General features: G+C 43.8%; 1 protein-coding gene and 1 non-coding gene across 8 annotated transcripts; both read left to right on the top strand.

Moving 5' to 3' along the window:
* The first annotated feature begins 97 nt into the window (after positions 1-97).
* On the top strand, positions 98-20143 carry LOC115147251 (protein RRP5 homolog). 7 transcript variants are annotated; one of them, XR_003866302.1, is made up of 36 exons: positions 116-227; positions 1168-1297; positions 1499-1636; positions 1898-2062; positions 3018-3179; positions 3497-3617; positions 3919-4094; positions 4371-4478; positions 4758-4964; positions 5388-5512; positions 6033-6096; positions 6358-6504; positions 7344-7595; positions 8052-8177; positions 8375-8569; positions 8835-9008; positions 9354-9567; positions 9764-9916; positions 10234-10343; positions 10643-11136; positions 11272-11334; positions 11426-11522; positions 11630-11719; positions 11912-12017; positions 12295-12472; positions 12649-12705; positions 12939-13061; positions 13381-13503; positions 13787-13955; positions 14418-14690; positions 14972-15222; positions 16854-17022; positions 17193-17346; positions 17701-17866; positions 19511-19758; positions 19884-20143. XR_003866302.1 is itself a non-coding variant. In XM_029689390.1 (36 exons), the coding sequence occupies exons 2-35, from the start codon at positions 1190-1192 to the stop codon at positions 19680-19682; spliced, it is 5430 nt and encodes a 1809-aa protein (XP_029545250.1). In that variant the 5' UTR covers positions 116-227; positions 1168-1189; the 3' UTR covers positions 19683-19722; positions 19759-20143. The 7 variants fall into 7 exon arrangements, 6 of the variants coding, with proteins under 6 accessions (XP_029545254.1, XP_029545250.1, XP_029545251.1 ...); XM_029689390.1 differs by having other exon boundaries at positions 19511-19722; positions 19759-20143; XM_029689391.1 differs by having other exon boundaries at positions 19511-19684; positions 19721-20143.
* On the top strand, positions 15259-15499 carry LOC115147956 (small nucleolar RNA SNORA53). Its single transcript, XR_003866536.1, has one exon. It is a non-coding gene; the product is annotated as a small nucleolar RNA SNORA53 (small nucleolar RNA).
* Positions 20144-20177: the final 34 nt, after the last annotated feature.

The raw sequence follows: 20177 nt of genomic DNA on the forward strand, positions 1-20177 counted from the left end.
TGTGTGTGGACGAAGCTAACGTCAGTCAAGGAATAACCCCGCATTTTTAAGGTAAAATTGGACAATGACAGGTTTGTTGAAACGCCAATCACTTGAAAGATGGACATCAATGGACAATTAGGGGGCGCCCACTGAAGTCCATTTCCGGTTTCAAAACATGGCGTGCTTCTGATCCACACATGTGAGCTTGCATACTAACTTCTGAACTGGATATTTAAAAGAAAAAGGTAGTGTTTGCTAGTGGATGTTACCTTTTTATAAACATGTACAATCGAGGAAAACGTTGGCACGTATTGATTGTTGTATTTCTGTGTTTTAACCGATTGTCTGGTTTGTATGACTTGCATGCTAACGGACTGTAGCTTACTAGCTAACGTTAGCAATGCTGCTGATGTTTTGGGATGTCCTAATGGGGATGTAGCTAACTAGCAAGCCATCAAGATTCTAACTAAATATTTTTTGAAGCAGAAGGTAAATGATACACTCGATGTGCATGTAACAATGCCAGTGTTCACAATAAAAATATTTATCATAGGTGTATTCGAAATAGTCGATATATGAAACTGTTCAATCATACATTGCTTGACATGTGCATGTTTTTGGGGTATCTGTACATTACTTTAGTATTCATATTTTTGACTACATTCCTAAAGAAAATAATGTACGTTTTACTCCATACATTTTCCCTGACACCCAAAAGTACAAAATACATTTTGAATGCTTAGCAAGACAGGACAATTGTCTAATTCACACACTTATCAAGAGAACATCCCTGGTCATCCCTACTGCCTCAGATCAGGCAGACTCACTTGACACAAAAGCTTCGTTTGTAAAATTATGTCTGAGTGTTGAACTGTGCCCATGGCAATCCTAATACAAAAATAACATTGTGTCGTCTATTTTGCTTAATATAAGCAATTTTAAATGATTTATACTTCTAATTTTGATACTTAAGTACATTTAAAACCAAATACTTTTAGACTTACTCAAGTAGTATTTTACTGGGTGACTAACTTTTACTTCAGTCAATTTCTTTAAAGTTATCTTTTTACTTTGACTCAAGTATGAAAATTGGGTGCTTTTTCCACCACTGGCATGTGTTCTAAAAGAGCCCTTGTCGCCCCCTTTCCTCTTTGATAACATTCACTGTGTAATTTGTCTCTGTAGACCTTTAAATCAGTAACCAACCATGGCATCAACGGAGGAGGACTTCCCTCGTGGAGGTAAAACCAAGCAGACCACTGAAAGTAAAGCAGAACCTGTGAGAAGGCATACAGAAGTGGACAATCTGTTCGAGGTAAAAAAAAAACCCGAGTCTAGTCAATCATCAATGTGATATACGAACCTTATTGTGATTTACCTCAAATTAGCTCTGGTCCAGAGATTTGTTCGCAACTGTGCAACCTACTGACACCCTAGACCAGAGCTAAGCTCAAATGTGCGTCTCAAACAGTATTCTGTCTGTCAGTAAATATACTATTGTGGTTGACTCTGTCAGACACATAAACCAGAAGAATCCAAGAAAAGGAAGGGACAGAAAGAGGATGCCTTGAAGAAAGCTAAGAGGCAAAAGACGAGCAAAGAGGAGGCTCTGAAGCTCAATACAACAACCTCTGTAGATATCCTACAGTTAAAAGTAAGTTCGATCAACAACGTACTTTTTAACATTTTATATTTCTCTGCCATCTCATTTCCTTTGCACACCCTTTGAATGTGCTCAGAACCTGGGTCATGCTCATAAGGGCACAACGCTGCATTTTTTTTTTAAAGATTGTGTAACAGAGAAAGGGGGGAAAAGCGTTTATTGGACAAGTCCAGGGAGTCCCTCTATGTTTCAGTACATTTTTTTCTGTTTGATTATTAATTAACACAATCCTGTTGTTTTTTTTACCCCCAGAGCCTGAAGGTGGGCACCTTACTGCTGGGCTGTGTGAAGGAGGTGGCAGATTTTGAGGTGACGATTAACCTGCCCAGCGGCCTTTTGGGATACCTGAACATTTCCAATATCTCGGACTCGTACACCAAGATACTGAGTGACCACCTGGACTCTGCTTCTTCAGAGGTAACACATTGAATGTAACTCCTACCGAGGGGATTGTTCTGTCTTGTATAGGTAACAGGCTATGCACTTGTTTTTGAGATGTCTAATAAGGCAATTCTAAGGGCAGGTCTACACTTGACACATAGATGCTACTTCTGCTATCAGAATATGATATTCACTGAAAAGACCGTTCTAGGCACACAAAAGATGCATTGGGTTCATATAAGGCTGATCACCTCAGGGACGTATTGTGTGCAGATTTCTCCTGAGTCTGAACGCAATCAGGCTACTGAAAGCGTATGTAGTGGGCGACGTCATCAGCATTCCAACGGCAAGTCTTTAGAAACTTGTTTTTTGGGAGCGAAAGCCATCTTTTCATTATACTGTTGTGGGGGAAATGCGTTCTTAGTGTGTGAGGAACGTGTTTGCTGGCTTCATAAATGCAATCCAGCTGGCTAATATTTTGAAAAACACCACTTTGTTTGGCTAGAGTTATAGAGATGGTTATGCTAACCCCTTTAGCTTTCCGAGCTTGCTGGCTAGCTACAGGGGCTAGTTGACTAGTTACAGTATTTTGCTACTGCCATCAAGTTCTTGTGCTATTATCATCTTTGCCTATGCCACCGTTTGCTGATTGCTTACTGACATTTGAATATAGCGCGGGAAAGGGAATCCGGACACGGTAGACATATTTAAATGTAGTGTAGAGTAGATGCATGATCAAAACTCCTTGATCAGAATCCAAAAACTTAAATGACTAGTCTACACACGGCCTGAGAGGTCTTATCCTCATATTACACCATATTTAGAAGAACTGCTCTGAGTTCAAAAAACGTACACAGCTTTAATTATTGTTTTTTTGCTTGGTGCACCGGGGGCTCCCGACCTCACGGAGTTCAGAAGAAAATTCCTGATACTGTACGAATGAGGTGTGAACAACACATCCTAATCGATCCACTTTGCTCTTTCTCTCCAGGAGATCTTCTCTCTCTCCAGTCTCTTCTCCCCGGGCATGCTGGTCAGGTGTGTGGTAGCCAGGTTGGACACTGCCAAAGGAGGATCGGTCAGCATTCAGCTGTCAATCAACCCCAAAGAGGTCAACAAGGGCTTGAGTACTGGCTCTCTGAAGGCTGGTTTGGTGAGTCAACACCTACAGTATACATGATATAGTACAAATTAAAAACCCGGCTCTGGGCCCGTGATCTCCTCTTCAGTGATGATACGTTGACAAGTCGGAACGGGGCACAGTCTGTCTCGGGGGGGGGGGGGGTCACTGAGTCAGGGTCACATTTTGTGTCTCTGGTTTCAGTTCCCCAAAGCAGTGTCTCTTCAGTTGAAAACATAGAGGCATTTGTCTAAGAAGAGCTAGGAAAAATAAAGAAAAGTTGTGATATCCTGTTTATGATTTGAGGTCATGTTTTAGGCTAAGACTGATGTGTCACGTTTTTGTTTCAGGTCCTGAGTGGTTGTGTAGAGAGTATTGAGGATCACGGCTACCTGGTTGACCTGGGCATCAAGGGAACCAAGGCCTTCCTGCCCAAGCAGGCAGCCAAAGACAAAACTAATAGTCCTAAAGGTATCTAAAGAGTCCCCTTTCACATCAAATATAGTACACATTCCATTCAATGTCACGCTGTTAGTTTCTCCAGAAGCCTGATACGTTTCGTCAATGTACTCTGTAGGCGTAATTAAAATTACTATTGTGTTGTTGAATGTGGCTTTTCTGGGTCATGTTCATTGGGGCTCGCAGTTTAAAATGTTTTGCAACGGAAAGTATTAATGACCATTTCTTATGGGACAAGTCCCGGTAGCCCCTTCCTGTTTGTCTGTTTTCTTCCGTTTGATGCCTAATGAACACAACAACCCTGGTGTTGCAGAGCTGAAGGCTGGCCAGTATGTGACTTCTCTGTTGGAGGAGGTGAAGAACGATGGGCGTGTGGTCCGTCTGTCCATCAGCCCCACGGCGGTGGCTCAGGCCGTTGCAGACACAGAGCACGGCTGGACCCTTACCAACCTGCTGCCTGGCCTAGTGGTCAAGGCCCAGATCAAAAAGGTACATTGACTGAGTACTCTTGTATTCTAACAACAATCTTATACATATTAGTAGTCTAAGTCTAAGCACGGAGAAGTGTTGGTTTACACCTATGATTATAAATGAACTATTACACCGTTTCGTGGCTTAGTATTTTTGGCAAATGTCTCTTGTTGCTTTTTGTAATATTGATAGCAACTAGAGAACTTGCAATTTAGTATATCTGAGAGGTCTTTTTTTTTTAAGTCAATAATATGTTGACGTCCTGTTTCATTGTGGTTGACCCTGTGGTTCTAGGTGACCCTACACGGTCTGATTCTGGACTTCCTCTCCTCCTTCACCGGCCTGGTGGACTTTATGCACCTGGAACCAGAACAGGCCTCCACATTCAGCGAGGGAGACAACGTAAGAATTTACAGTCTATTAGGCTATTGCCAATCAGTCTGTCGCACAGTTGGATGAGACAGAATGGTATAGAATGTCGGACTTTGCATCGTATGAAAGCGAGTTTTTCAACAATAATCGTACATGCAAGAGTTGTACATATTTCTACCTCAAATAACAAAACAAAAACAAGCAATTCGTGAGAATTTCAAATTGGCCAATTATGACTGTAATCTAGTTTAGACATTACATTCAGTTGACCTTTATTGACTTTTGACCTCTTACCCCTTTCTCTCCCAGTTGAAGGCCTGCGTCCTTTATGTGGAGCCGTCCACCCGCCTGGTGGGCCTGTCCCTGCGCAGCCACCTGCTGCAGCCAGGGGGCGACGTGGACCTGGTGGCCACTGAGAGGATAGGGGAGGTGGCGCATGGCTGCAAGATGACCGCTCTCCATCACCTGTCTGGAGCCATGCTGAAGCTGCCTGACCAGACTGTGGTGTTTGTACATGTGAGTCCGGGTTGTTAGACCATACTTGCGTTACGTCTTGGGAGTTTAAGTACCAACTCGGGTCTTCGTCCATGTTAGTTCCTATTGCTGGTAGACCATATTGTTGGTGTACCATACTAACTATAGCCAAGGCCCTCTTTGTAGACCTGGTAGAGGACCTTACTACTGCCAAAATTTTAAGGATAAAAACAGTGTTGTAGAGAATATTGCAACGGTTTTGGATGAGGAAGTTCATCAACTATGGTGAGAACATAATGGTGAGCCCATGCCCTTTGGATCATGTGACAAACCAACATTAAAAACAATGCAAAACCTCAAACCCATGGCTGTTTTGACCTGGCCCAGTGAAAGTGGACTAATGTGCTCTGTGACTGGCCTAGGGGCAGTGGTTTGATTTGATAGCTCCGTTTCTCCCGTCTCCAGAGGAACCACATGAAGGAGCCCAGGGAGGCGTTCAACCTGAACCGTGTCATGGCCAAGCCTGAACACACCTGTAGGATCATGGACTTCAGCCCCATGGAGCAGGTGCACCTGGTCAGCCTGCGTCAGTAAGTGTGGTGTGTGTGGATGGACATCCTGTAGTGCAGTGGTATTCAAATATTTTCATTTCATTTTCTTGGCCAGAATTTCTGGCGACCCCCACCCCAAACCTAATGATTTACATCAACACTTAACCAATTCAATATTTTCCATCAAAATTAGGAGAACCAATAAATACATGAATTCAATAAAATAGTATTTTTCAAGTTATCTTTCTTAAACGTTTGTATATTGTCCCATATAATAATCTGTATTCTTAATTGTCTGTTTGGGGTGACCCCACTACAATTCCCAAGCAACCCCGCCAGGGGTCACGAACCCGACTTTGAATAGTGTGTGTGCGTGAAAGCCCTGTTGCAAATGTGTGTGACGTTTTCAATTCCATTCAATACATCTGGAAAGGACGTATGTTTGTTCCAGCTTGGAAAGGACGTATGTTTGTTCCAGCTTGGAAAGGACGTATGTTTGTTCCAGCTTGGAAAGGACGTATGTTTGTTCCAGTTTGTAACCTTGTGGTCTCTCCTATAGGAGCGTCATTAACGCCCCATTCTTCAGAAGATACCATGACATTCAACCTGGACAGATTGTTCAGGTAAGATATTTTATATTTTTAGTTTGTCTCTCTCTCGCACAACACCTCTGAAAGGTCTTCAAAAAAATAAACCATGTTAGCCCATTAAAGTGTGTGTGTGTGTGTAGGGTGACAAAATTCTTGTAACTTTCCTAGGTTTTCTAGAATTTCAGGTTGGGGGATTCTGGATGATTTGCTCCTGATTCCAGGAACCTTCCAACCGGGAATTCTGCATTCCTACTGGCATGTGTTTTAACCCAGTTTGTCCTCCCTCTCTCCCAGGGCATGGTGACCTCCCTCCAGAGCCATGGCATGATGGTGAAGGTGACAGACTACATCAGAGGCCTGGTTCCACGGACACACCTCTCTGACATCATCCTCAAGAACCCCGAGAAGAAGTACACCGTGGGCATGACCATCAAGTGCCGGGTCAGTAGTACTGTGTAACCTCTCACCTTTAGAAAGGGTCAACTGTGGTGACCTTGGGGAACCAATCATTGATGAAATAAACACCTGCTCATAATTCTCTTTAGCAAATATTAGGTGTAGGTTAATCTACCTAATAAGTAGATGAAAAAGTGTCTTATAAGGATCTGACCCTTTTTTTCAATTTTCACCTAAAATAACATATCCAAATCTAACTGCCTGTAGCTCAGGACCTGAAGCAAGGATATGCATGTTCTTGATACCATTTGAAAGGAAACTCTTTGAAGTTTGTGAAAATGTGAAATTAATGAAGGAGAGTATAACACATTAGATCTTTTTTTGTTCCATAGTCTTTGAAGTGCAAGAGAAAGGCCATAATGTATTATTCCAGCCCAGGCGCAATTTAGATTTTGGCCACTAGGTAGCAGCAGTATATGTGCAAAGTTTTAGATTGATCCAAAGAACCATTGTATTTCTGTTCAAAATCTTGTCAATACTGCCCAAATGTGCGTAATTGGTTTATTAATAACTTTTAAAGTTCATAGCTGTGCACTCTCCTCAACAATAGTATGGTATTCTTTCTGTAATAGCTACTGTAAATTGTGCAGTTAGATTAACAAGAATTTAAGCTTTCTGCCAATATCAGATATGTCCTGGGAAATTGTCTTGTTACTTACAACCTCATGCTAATCGCATTAGCGCACATTAGCTCGACCGTCCCGCGGGTGGAACACCGATCTGTAGAGATCCTTAAGAGGTTTTAACGTACTCTGTGCTTGCTTGTCTGATTTGCTGTTTAATCTCTTCGTTTAAAACGGTTTCCCTCCATCCCTCTGTCTTAGGTGTTGTCGGTGGACCCACAGGAGAAGAAGCTGACCCTAACCAGGAAGAGGGCCCTGGTAGATTCCTCCCTCCCCCTGTTCCTGACCTACAAAGATGCTCGCCGCGGTCGCGTCTCCCACGGGTTCATCGTCTGTGTCAAGGACTTTGGCTGCATTGTCTGTTTCTACGGCGAAGTCAAGGGGCTGGTGCCCCCCAACGAGCTCAGCACGGAGCCGGTGATAGTTCCTGAGAACATGTTCTACGTCGGACAGGTGAGGGGAAACAAAATGGCTGCCTGGCACTTTTCTGTATCTTGATCATTCTTATGCGTTGTAGATTTGTTGTTGTTTTTCTATGTTCTACTTGCGATATAGGCTAATTGTCCTCTTGAATAACCTTGAAGTAGCCTACTGATAGTTATTGAACTTTGACACATAAAACAGTCACTTTAACTGAAGTTCTTCCACCCGTTTGTCTTGCCGGTGTCAGAAAAGGTTCCGTTTTTAAACTTCTGTATCAAAACAGGGAAGTCTTAGTTTAGACAGACAGCCCAATTCTGATCTCTTTTTCACTAATTGGTCTTTTGACCAATCAAATCTGAAAAAGATCTGATATGAAAAGGTCTGATGTTAATTGTTAAAATACCAATTAGTGGGGGGAAAAATCAGAATTGGGCTGCCTTTCTAAACGCAGTCTTAATGGCAACCTTGGTTCTCTGTTCTATTCAGGTGGTGAAGGCTAAAGTGCTGAACTGTGACGTGGAGAAGGAGAAGCTCCTTCTTTCCTTCAAGGCAGTGGCAGGAGGAGACACCGAGGCATCGCCTAAACCCACGTTTGACTTTGAGGTTGGGAAGGTAAGAAAATGGCAGCACATCCTTTCATATTGTTAACACATATCATAATTTCTGAATTTGTAAAAAAAAAAGACGGTCTCTCTTTTATATAGTTGAATGTTCTATGCAGTTGTTGAATGTGTTAGGTTAATCTCCGTTGTTGGCTTGGAGTCTAAACTGATCTTTGCATTCTGTTTTTTGTCTTTTTATTGTTTTAGAAAGTGGAGGTTAAGGTGGTGAGCAAAGTCCTTACCGGTCTGGAGGTGTCCATTCTGCCAGAGGAGACCATCGCCTTTCTACCCATGATGCACCTCTCCGACCACGTGTCCAACTGCCTACTGCTGTGGGAGGGGCTGCAAGAGGGTGACATCATCTCCAACGTTGTCTGCCTCAGCAAGAAGAAACCGAATATTGTATCCTTTTTATACTTTTAAACTTCAGATCGCTCACTTACCTTCACACATTGATTTCAGACACATAGCCCAAAACATAACAGAACGCTCATCAGTGTGGCTGAATGTTGTGTTCGTCTCACCATTGCGGTTGGCTGTCGTGGTTGTGTTTAGAATGTAGTGGCTATACCAAGGAAACGACTACCTCTTACTAAAGGACATCGTAACTGCTTTTTACTGTAGTACGACTACACAGTACCTTTCCCTTAACCCTGCCTGTCTCAAGACCCTGACTAAAAAGCCCACTGTGAAGTCATTCCTGGAGGAGGGGGGTGTGGTGGCTAAGGAGTTCTCTGACATCACAGTTGGGGTGCAGCTGATTGGCTGGGTTAAGAACATCATGCCCTACGGAGTGTTTGTGGAGTTCCCCTATGGCCTGGTTGGCCTGGCCCCTAAAGCGGTGAGTTAGTAGGGAAGGAATTACTAGTGGCACTTAGCCACAGTTAATTGGAGTTAGTAGGGGTCAATGGGAGTTAGTAGGGGTCAATGGGAGTTAGTAGGGGTCAATGGGAGTTAGCTCAGAATATATTATGCAGTTTGTTGAAAAGGTATAATCGCCCTGACAAAGATCCACAAGGATCTGAAGCTCAATCAGAGCAGAAACCCAATCAGCAGAATATTTTTCAGGGTTCGTTTGTAGAATTTATGCAGCTCACCCCTCCTTTCTCCTTCAAATCATCAATAACATTGTCTAAAAGCCATTTAGTATAGAATAATTTATATTGACGTACTCTTTCTCCTCTAGGCCATGAGTGACAAGTTCATCAGCGACACGGCGGCTCACTTCCAGCTGGGCCATACGGTGGTTGCCAAGGTGACCAACTTGGACGAGGAGAAGCACAGGTTCCTGGTCAGTCTCAAGGTGTCAGAGGTCACCTCCCCCAAGAGAGACGGCCAGGCCAGGCTGATCCGAGGCCTGCAGGAGAGGAAGGCCGTGATGGAGATGATGGCCAGCAGAGGTACGTGTGTTGTAACGTTGTTGCCAACTGTTCTAGGAACTATTCGTTTTCTTACGTTTGCTAAGTTCCCTTTTCCTAGTAGGTTCAAAAGTGCTATTCCAATCAATTTAAATTGATCAAAAGGATTATGCTAAGAGTTACCTTTAACTCTCTCTTTTCTCTTGTTCCTCCTCTCTCCTCCCTCTGGCTCTGACAGGTGACTCTGACTTACTCACGCAGCTGTCTGCGGTGACCATAGGCCAGAAGATGAAGATGAGCGTAGACGAGGTGAGGGAGGATGGGAGTGTCACCTTCAAGTCAGACGAACTCAGCGCAGCCACCGTACTGGCCACCAAGGACAATGCGCCGGGTGAGTATTCACTATGTGTCCAATCAGGGTTGGGCTCAATCCCCTTTCAATTCAGGAAGTGAATTGAAATTACAATTGTAACTCCTGCATTGACTGAATTTACGTGGAATTGACCCTGTACCCAGTGGAACTTCTACCAGACATAATATGGGGAATCTTTTGACTGTTACACCTTAGTCATCGCGATGAACCCAATAATAGAGCTTTGTTTACCCTTCTACCAGACACATGAGAAATGTTTTGAGTGTGACACATGGGGAATGTTTTGACTGTTACATCATAGTTATAATGTAAACTAAATGTGTGTAATGTTTCAGGTAAGTTGGCGACGGGGCAGAAGTGCATGCCGGTAATCCTCCACGTTGACCTCGTGACCTCTCAAGTCTACGTGTCCCTCTTGACTAAACTGACCGGCAAGAGGCAAGAGGTGAGTACAAGGCTGCATCGCAAGTGACACCCTAGTTCCTATATAGTGCGTTTGGAACACTGCCTTACTATAGCTAGTATCGTTTGTGACTACGTGAAGCTTCTTTAAGAGTGGTTGGGTGGCTGAAAAGTCAATAGTGGATAATGTGGTTAATTTGGTAAAACATTTTTTGAAAACATTCAATGCAATATCTGTATTATCCCTCAAGGTGAAATTCCCTGCACCTTTATGGACTAAACAATCTTTTCCACTTTGAAAAGCCTTAAAATATTGATAGTTCATAACCTGTGTCCTTATAGGTGTTGGCAGGGTCCACACACACTGCCACTGTGCATCACGCCGACCGCGACTTTGCCGTCATCTCATTGGGCGACACGGCCCAACTGACGGTCATCCAAACCACCAATCACCCCAACGAAACGTTCCGCTTCGACTCTGAGAAGCTGACTGTCGGTAAAACCCTGACGATCACCGTCACCAAATCCAGCTGCGAGGAACTAGAAGGGCTCCCCCTAGTGTCCTGGGAACTCGCCCCGCCCGAACGCAAGAGATTAATCTCCGCCTCCAAGGGGTCGAAGGGCACGTATCGCTACGGCGACGTGGTCAAGGGGAAGGTGAAGAAAGTGAAGCCTACGTGTGTGCTGGTGACGCTAGAGGACGGGAGCACGGGGTGCGTGCACGTGTCCGAGATACAGGAAGTGGTGTGCGTGGGAACGTTCCCCACGTCCCTCCTCAAGATAGGAAGTGAGGTCACAGCCCGGGTCATCGGCGGACGGGAGGGCAACAGTCACAGGTAAGGATAACAACATAGTAACAGATTTAAGTAGCCACATTTTGTTCGATCATTTGAAGGATATTTCTGAATTACAGGTATTCTGTTTGAAATATTTGCATTATTTTAGAGTTGCAAATATGTCTTCTTTTTTAGGTTCTTGCCGATCTCCCATCCCAACTTCACTTACTCCATGCCTGAACTCACACTTCTTCCCAGGTAAATGTTCTGAACATTTAGAAAAACATACTCTGTTATTATAGTGCCTTTTTGGTTTCTTGTTAGATCATCTTTCCCTCTCTGGTCACAGTAAACTGAAAGAAGACGCAGATATTAAGCCTGTCAAGACCAAAGAGAAGCTGAAGCGTTATCAGGTCGGAGACGACGTCATTTGCTTTGTGTCAAAGGTGAGTTTGAACAAACGTAAATTGAAGTTAAGTAACTTGTTAAACAGAATGTGTGAAACATGTTTAGTAGTAGTACTAGTTGTGTTAAATGTGTATTTCTTCCTCAGTACTTTCCAACGAGGAAGTGTCTGGAAGTGACTACTGGTCCCTCAGTAACTGGAACTGTTGAACAGCTGGCCATGACCTCTGACCCTAAAGTATGTTTTATATACACTCAACTCAATGTTTTTCTCATTCCTTCTATGGGGAATTCCCTCAAAGACCTCAAGACATTTTTGTAAAACTGTAAAATGAAGATGGTGTCATCCCTCAGATGTCCCTTATACTGTATGGATCTGTGTTCACCCTAATAGGTTCACTGAAATCCTTTTTTTATTTGTATTATTCAGCATGCCAAACACCCAGAGAAGCTGTTCAAGCTGGGCCAGGCGGTCAGTGCTAAGGTGGTGACAGTCAGCTCCTCCAAGCCCTCACGCCTCTCATTGTCTCTCAATGGTAAGAACACAAAATAAATACAAGAAACACAACCCTCTTCTAACCGTCAATACAGTGAATATAAGACCCTTCCAACCATCAATAGTACATTGAATATTACATAGAACCTTCTAAACATCAGTACATTGAAAATAGGCCCTTCTAACCACCAATACAGAAATATCAACGTATAACCAACTTTTAAACTTGGAACCATCAATACAGACAGGTCACCTCACCATATACAGCTCTCTCGCTGTGTTGTAGTTGCATTTACTCACTCGTCAATCACTGTCAGGTGTACACAAGTTGGAGAAGGGCCATGTAATCATGGGGTTGGTGCAGAAGCTAGATCCAAACCTGGGTCTGCTGGTGAAGCTGCCATTCAGCGCCATGGGAACGGTTGCCATGGAGGACCTGGCCGACAAATATAAGCCAAAACCTCTGGAGCGGTACAGCAAGGACCAGCTGGTCAGGTCAGTGGCACACTTTAAACCTGGGTTAAAGGCTAACTGGACCAGTCTAAAAGTTAGTCAAGTTAAAATGGTTTTGGAGTGTTAACGCTCTAAAGCTGGTCTTTTTATTTATGTAATTCAAGTTATTTCAAGGTTATACTAAGTAATGTGTTAATGTTTTTGTGCTCTCTCTCTAGGTGCTGCATTGTAGGAGAGGCGAAGAGCAAATGGCAGCTGTCCCTCCGTCCTTCGAGGTATGATTCCCTCTCTGACTTGGTTTTCATGGACAAAGTGAATTAAAGAGTTCAAGTGTATTAGGAAATGACTCCCAAAGCAATAACGACACCCTATTCAACCCTATACATGCCTCTCTCTTCATTCTTCTCTATTCTACTGGTCCATTCTAACTATCATCATATATCTATGTTTGGCGCTTTGAGCACTGGAAAAGGGCATTTTCTAAATGAATCATTTGATGATCTTTCAGGACGAACCCAGGGAAGGCCTCGGTAGTAAAGGACCCAGAGATTGTGTCTCTGGAAGACCTGTCAGAGGGGCAGATCGTCAGAGGCTATGTGAGGACTGTCAATGCACAGGGAGTCTTTGTTAGGTAACTCAGTCCATTATCCCTTTATAGAAACCAGACCTTTTATTTTAAAAAATGACATACCTTTACAATGTCCTGGAAAGATATGAAACTATGAATGAAAAATACATGTAAGGTGTTCAGTACTTCTGTATTATACTTAGACAATATATCTCAGATTCACAGTCCCTTTAGTATACATGCACAATGGCCTGGGAAGATATGAAATGATCGTGCAGCTTTTTCCTGAAGATCAATTATGATTATGAAAACCCAACGTAGAAAAGCTGTTGCTATGGCAATATAGCTAATTGAAAATGTTGCCTTTTTTTGTTTTTGACAGTTTGTCTAGGTCCATAAATGGCAGAGCCCAGTTCCAGAAGGCCACTAAGTACTTTGTGGCTAGCCACCAAGACTATGCCAAGAAAGTACCACAGTCCACACTGCTCACCACCAAGATCCTCAGGTAAGACCCCCCCCCCCCCCCTTACAATAATTTGGTACAACCCCACCACCACTGCTAGGGGAATAGGTCGGCCCTTCCTGACCATCTCATTCTTGAATAGGGGTGTTCCATAAAGCAAGGAAGTTGTTAGTCATATTTTGGGGTAATAATCTAGATTTATTTGTTTTATTGAACATGTTTGTGACCCACAGGGTTATTATGGAGCAAACAAAGAGCACCAATGTGTAGGAGTTTTTAGTTTTCTACATTTTGGTTTTTAACACGAATGTGTTGTTCCTCTCAGCATCGACAAAGAAAAAGGGCTGGTGGATCTGTCTCTGCTCCAAGAGGACACTGGGAAACCAGATGTGCTCCCAGAATCCCTGGGGCTGCACCTGCGCCTGACAGGAGAGGACAAGGAGAAGCGTGACACCACCAAGAAGAGGAAACGCACAGAGTCGGAGAGCAAGCAGGTGTCTATTTGTCCCTCTTTTCTTAATACAAGGTCATCTAACGTAGCAGGTGTAAAACAGAAACGCCTGAGCGGGGTCACCACATCCAGTTTTCAGAGGAAAAGGAAGCTACGCTGGAGATGCTGTATCCCTGAAAACCAGATGTTTCTGCTTTCTAGTGACCCCGCTGAGGGTGAAATACAAGCTAATCCTTTTTAGTTTGAATAAACAAAGGGATACGACATTTGCAACAAGATAACTGAGATGTGTGAGTGGTTTTTATCCCCAAAAATTATACATGTAATACAATTTAGATAATAAGCTATTTTAAAAAGAAACCTGTCCTCTTCCATGATGTCACTGATACTAATAATACTACACAGAATACAGGAAGCACTGATCACTGTATAACTTGGATCGCCCTAGCAGTTTGACTGGGGACTGGAATGTCTAATCCATATAATCACTTCTGTCTTAACGCAGGAAACAGCGGAGACAGTTTCGAAGAAGAAGAAGAAGGGGAAAGGGGAGGACAGCGACAGCGGAGTGGAGGTGTACTTCAGAGAAGAAGAGGTAGAGGAGGAAAAGAAGTTGGAACCTGCGGAGGTGGAGAAGCCCGTCCCAGTGCAGCCGGCCAGACTGCAGGTGACCGGAGGGTTCTCCTGGGATGCAGCGCTGAGTGCCCTGAAGCCAGCATCCGCTGCCCTGGGGGGAGAGGACTCCAGCGACGGGGAGGACGACGAGGTGAACACTAAGGTAAGGGGTAATGCTGGGGTTGTACTACGAGTGGCACTTAGGAAATCACTTAGTAAAGGAATGTTTGCGTTGCATTTTCTATGAGGGTCAGAATGGCTGTACAGCCTCCAAAATGTTCACGGAGGTGTACGTTTGACCTCTACTCTTGGATTATTTATGGTACTGGTGTTGTCTTTATGACCTTTCTCTATCTCTCTTTCCTTCCTCTCTTTAACTGTCACTCTCCCCTAAATCCTTTCTTTCTTCTTCTTTCCTTGCTTTCATCCCCCTCGTCCACCCAGCCCCAGAAGAAGTCTCGCCATAAGCAGGAGGTGGAGAAGCGGGAGGCTGAGAAGGCCCTGACCAAGCTGGAGACGGAGCTGATGGACCCAGGCCTGCGACCCCAGACGGCGGCTAGCTTTGAGCGCCTGCTACTCAGCTCCCCTGACAGCTCTCTGCTCTGGCTGCAGTTCATGGCCTTCCACCTGCAGGCCACACAGATAGAACAGGCTAGAGCGGTGGCCGAGAGGGCTCTGAAGACTATCTCCTTCAGGTTAGTGGTGGGGTGGGGACAGGTGTGTGTGTTCATAACACGCTCCTTAGATCCACCTCTGGAGGGATCTCCTGTGCTGGTGTTGTCGTCGCTCTCTGAGTGCTGCAACTCCAGCCTGGAGGCCTTCAGCAGCTTTCTGGCTGTACAGTTGGAGGTGCTTGAGTCATTGGTGTGTGAGAGCAGTCTACCTGCCCCGCCCAGCCCCACTGTTGCTCTGGCAACCCTCAGTCCTACTGGGGGGATTCTACCAGCGCAGCTAGGCTGGGGGGCGGACAACACGAAGAAGAAAGCGGGTGGGTGGGTTGGCATGGGGGGATATGAATGTGTTGATTAGGGCTGGGCAGTATACCGTATTTTATGATGTACCGGTATTGATGCATGGACCGGTTAGTTTTTTTTACTTGACCTTCTAAAACGGTATTTGAATGTTTGGTTTGTTAAATGGGATACGCTGTGTGTACCGTCCATTTTTCTAGTTTACTTCGCTACTTGGGTCATCTCTCTGCTCTCTCTCCATGCCCTTCTCCACAGACCTAGCCCCGCCCCCCGTCACTAAAGGAACGCATTTGTTGTTCCTCGACCATGAGACACTTGCGTTCAGTCTGCATGGACAATGCAGCACATGCAGCAATGTTGATGCCAACGATGCTGTTTTCACTTTGCTTCTTAATATAAATCCACTAGTGTTCTATAATTACACTATTAGTTTGTGTTTCTTACATCTGCAAACAGCTAGTTTGTCTTTTCTTAGAAAATTGGGCCTTAATCTTATTTGCCGCTAATGCTAATCCCTAGTTAGCTGGTTCGCTAGCTAATAAATGTACTGAGTCAGAGCAAATGTCATCAGCTATACTGCCTGATAATACTTGTATTAACTGTATCTTCTAAATCAGAGAGGAATACGCAAAGCATGAATTTGTTAGCTAAATTAAGTAGCTAAAAGAAAACATTCAATGTAGCCAAAGATTATAGGGTCCCCAAGGAGACACTTGTCAACACTTTGGTTCCTACCCTGTCACAATAACTCCTCCCTGGCATTTTAATTCGTCATGTCAAACAACACTATTCAAAGTGCCCACTATTATATTCTAACTATAGAATTAGAATAATCAATCTATTTCCATGATTCCAACAGTTCACCCAAGTGTTTTTCTCTGAATTGCGAGTCAAATCGCAGTTGCAACATTTGGTTAAAAATAAGGCCTAGATTGTTTGCCCGTATCGTGCAGCCCTACGTGGCAGTATGGAAAGGAGCTGAAATTAGTGCAGGAAATGCAGAAATGTATGAAAATGTAGAAAAAAAAATTTGGTTGAATTGAACAGTATTCAACAATCAGAATGTAGAAAGACCCATTTGAAATCACTTAGAATGTATGTGTTGCCATCCTAGGGTCACGCACTACTCATAAAGCAAATTTACAACATTTATTATTGAAAAACATTAAATACCGTCATACCGCCTTAAAAAAATTATTTCAAAGCCCAAGTGTTGATTGTGTGTAATGTCTGTATCCTGTCTGTCATCAAATAATTCTTACAAAAAAATGTATCACAAAAAAAAAGAGTGAAAGAGAAAGAAGGAAAGTGTGTATAAAGTATGTATTCTATAACACGCGTGTGTTCTCCCTCAGAGAAGAGCAGGAGAAGCTAAATGTGTGGGTGGCTCTGTTGAACCTTGAGAACCTGTATGGGACAGAGGAGAGTCTTCAGAAGGTGTTTGAGCGAGCCGTGCAGTATTGTGAACCCATGCCCGTCTACCAGCAGCTGGCTGACATCTACGCCAAGTGTCAGAAGACTAAGGTAGCTTACTGCCAGGGCTCACAACCATTCATTAAAACGGCTAACATTCCTCAATGAAAAAAAGTGATTATACTTCACGTATTTACTTGTGCCGTATTAGAGCACATTAGATGTTGTATTGGGAGTTTCTTTCTGAGCTTGTAAGGTTTCTTCTGTTGAATGGTGTGTAGGAGGCGGAAGGTCTGTACAAGACCATGGTGAAGAGGTTCCGTCAGGAGAAGGCTGTGTGGCTGAGCTACGGGACCTTCCTGCTTCAGCAGGGTCAGAGTGACGCGGCCAGCGCCCTGCTACAGAGGGCCATCAAGAGCCTGCCTAACAAAGACAGTAAGGCCCCTGTTATTACCTTTAGGACTCATACACACCTTTTGGGAGCCCCATACCTCAACACATTCTCTATTCGACCTCTAGCTCCTATTGGACACTGGGTTGGATTGATATAAACAAGATGGCAATAGCGCCATCTTGTGGACTTTTGGCTGTATTGCTTACGCCAATCTTTCCTGTCCTGATTCCACTCAGTCCGTTTTTATCTTTCAACAGATCTACTCACCAAGTCATTTTCCCAGGTTGACAGCTCTTAGTTAGTACTTTTTTGTCATAGAGTCAAAAAGGTACTAACACCTTACAACCAGTATCTCCATGTTAACCATCCACCTTCTCCGTCGTCCTCCTCTTCAGATGTGGATCTGATAGCGAAGTTTGCCCAGCTGGAGTTCCGCTACGGAGACGTAGAGCGAGGAAAGACCATGTTGGACAAGATCCTGACCAGCTACCCCAAACGCACCGACCTGTGGTCCGTCTTCATAGACCTCATGGTCAAACACGGCTCCCAGAAGGAAGTGCGGTGAGTGAGCCCGATGGCACCTCACTGGTTTTGTTTACGAAATGACGTTGGAATAGCCTGATCCCAGGTCTGTTTGGCATGACAGTGACCATAGGAGTTGGCATTAAAGCACCAACACATCTGGGACCAGGCTAACCCGGTAATATTTCATTTATGAAAACATGTCATATTTGAATATTAAATATGATCAACTTTAGTCTAGGAAATATGTACATGTAAGTTCTTCCTCAACTGACAAACTTGTATTCATTAATTTGAATTTTGTAACATAACTAGTCATGAATTTAGGTGTTATTGAGGGCATATGCTAACTACCATATACGGTGCATTTGGAAGGTATTCAGACCACTTGACTTTTTCCACATTTTGCTACGTTACAGCCTTATTCTAAAATGGATTAATCTGCACACAATACCCCATAATGACAAAGCGAAAACAGGTTTTTGGAAAAGCATTTGCACATTTATTCAAACTAAAAAAACAAGATACCTTATTTACATAAGTATTCAGACCCTTTGCTATGACACTTGAAATTGTGCTCAGGGGCATCCTGTTTCCATTGATCATCCTTGAGATGCTTATACAACTTAATTGGAGTCCACCTGTGGTAAATTCAATTGATTGGACATGATTTGGAAAGGCACACACCTGTCAATATAAGGTCCCACAGTTGACAGTGCATATCAGAGCAAGAAGCAAGCCATGAGGTCGAAGGAATTGTCCTTAGAGCTCCGAGACAGGATTGTGTCGAGGCACAGATCTGGAGAAGGGTACCAAAACATTTCTGCAGCATTGAAGGTAAAAGGCACATGACAGCCCGCTTGGAGTTTGCCTAAAGGCACTTAAATGATTCTCAGACCATGAGAAACAAGATTTTCTGGTCTGATGAAACCAAGACTGAACTCTTTGGCCTGAATGCCAAGTGGGATGTCTGGAGGAAACCATCCCTACGGTGAAGCATGGTGGTGTCAGCATCATGCTGTGGGGATGGTTTTTCAGCGGCAGGGACTTGGAGACTAGTCAGGATCAAGGGAAAGATGAACAGAGCAGCGTACAGAGAGCTCCTTGATGAAAACCTGCTCAGACTGGGGCAAAGGTTCACCTTCCAACAGGACAACGACCATAAGCACACAGCCAAGACAACGCAGGATTAGCTTTGGGACAAGTCTCTGAATGTCCTTGAATAGCCCAGCCAGAGCCCGGACTTGGGCCTGATCGAACATCTCTGGAGAGACCTGAAAATAGCTGTGCAGCTTCGCTCCCCATTCAACCTGACAGAGCTTGAGAGGATCTTCAAAGAAGAATGGGAGAAACTCCCCAAATAAAGGTGTCCCAAGCTTGTAGTGTCATACCCAAGAAGACTCGAGGCTGTAATCGCTGCCAAAGATGCTTCAACAAAGTACTGAGTAAAGAGTCTGAATTCTTATGTAAATGTGATATTTCATTTTTTATTTTATAAATTTGCAAACATTGTCATTATGGGGTATTGTGTGTAGCTTGAGGGATTTTTGTTTCATTTTAGAATGAGGCTGTAACGTAACAAAATGTGGAAAAGGTCAAGGGGTCTGAATAATCTCCGAATGCACTGTCATTGGTAGCAAGGTGTTTCCTGTCATGTGACCTGGTCTAACATCCTGTGTTCAGGGCTGTGTTTGACCGTGTGATCCACCTGAGTGTGGCAGTGAAGAGGATCAAGTTCTTCTTCAAGCGTTACCTGGAGTATGAGAAGAAGAACGGCACGCCAGAGAGCATCCAGGCTGTCAAGGAGAAGGCTCTGGAGTACGTGGAGTCTAAAGGGACCGAGGCCGCCAGATAGAGACACACACACACACACACACACACACACACACACACACACACACACACACACACACACACACACACACACACACGTACGTCATGTTTTGGGGATTTTCCAACAGCTGTTGTGCAACTGTGGGGAAAAGAAGCAAACTGACAAAGAGCTCAAGGGAAGCCTGACCGGAGTGTCATAACCTCGACACACACACACACACAGAGATGTAGCCACATAGATACACACCCTGTTGTTGGATATTCAGAGAAGACATTTGTTAATTGCTTGAAAGCTTTCAAATGGTGACATGTCACACATGATATGGACTTGGAAATGTTGGAGGTCATTCTACCTGGTCGTTTTAACCCATTTTGTATTAATACCATCATTTAAACTAAATGGACTTTTTTGTGGTATGGATGGATGAAAAATCATGCTGACCATCATTTTGTAATCAAATAAATGATACTAAATAACCTAAACTGATCATGTCTTGTATACCATCTACTAATCATT

This window comes from Salmo trutta, chromosome 14, assembly GCF_901001165.1.
Source record: "Salmo trutta chromosome 14, fSalTru1.1, whole genome shotgun sequence".
Classification (NCBI taxonomy): Eukaryota; Metazoa; Chordata; class Actinopteri; order Salmoniformes; family Salmonidae; genus Salmo; species Salmo trutta.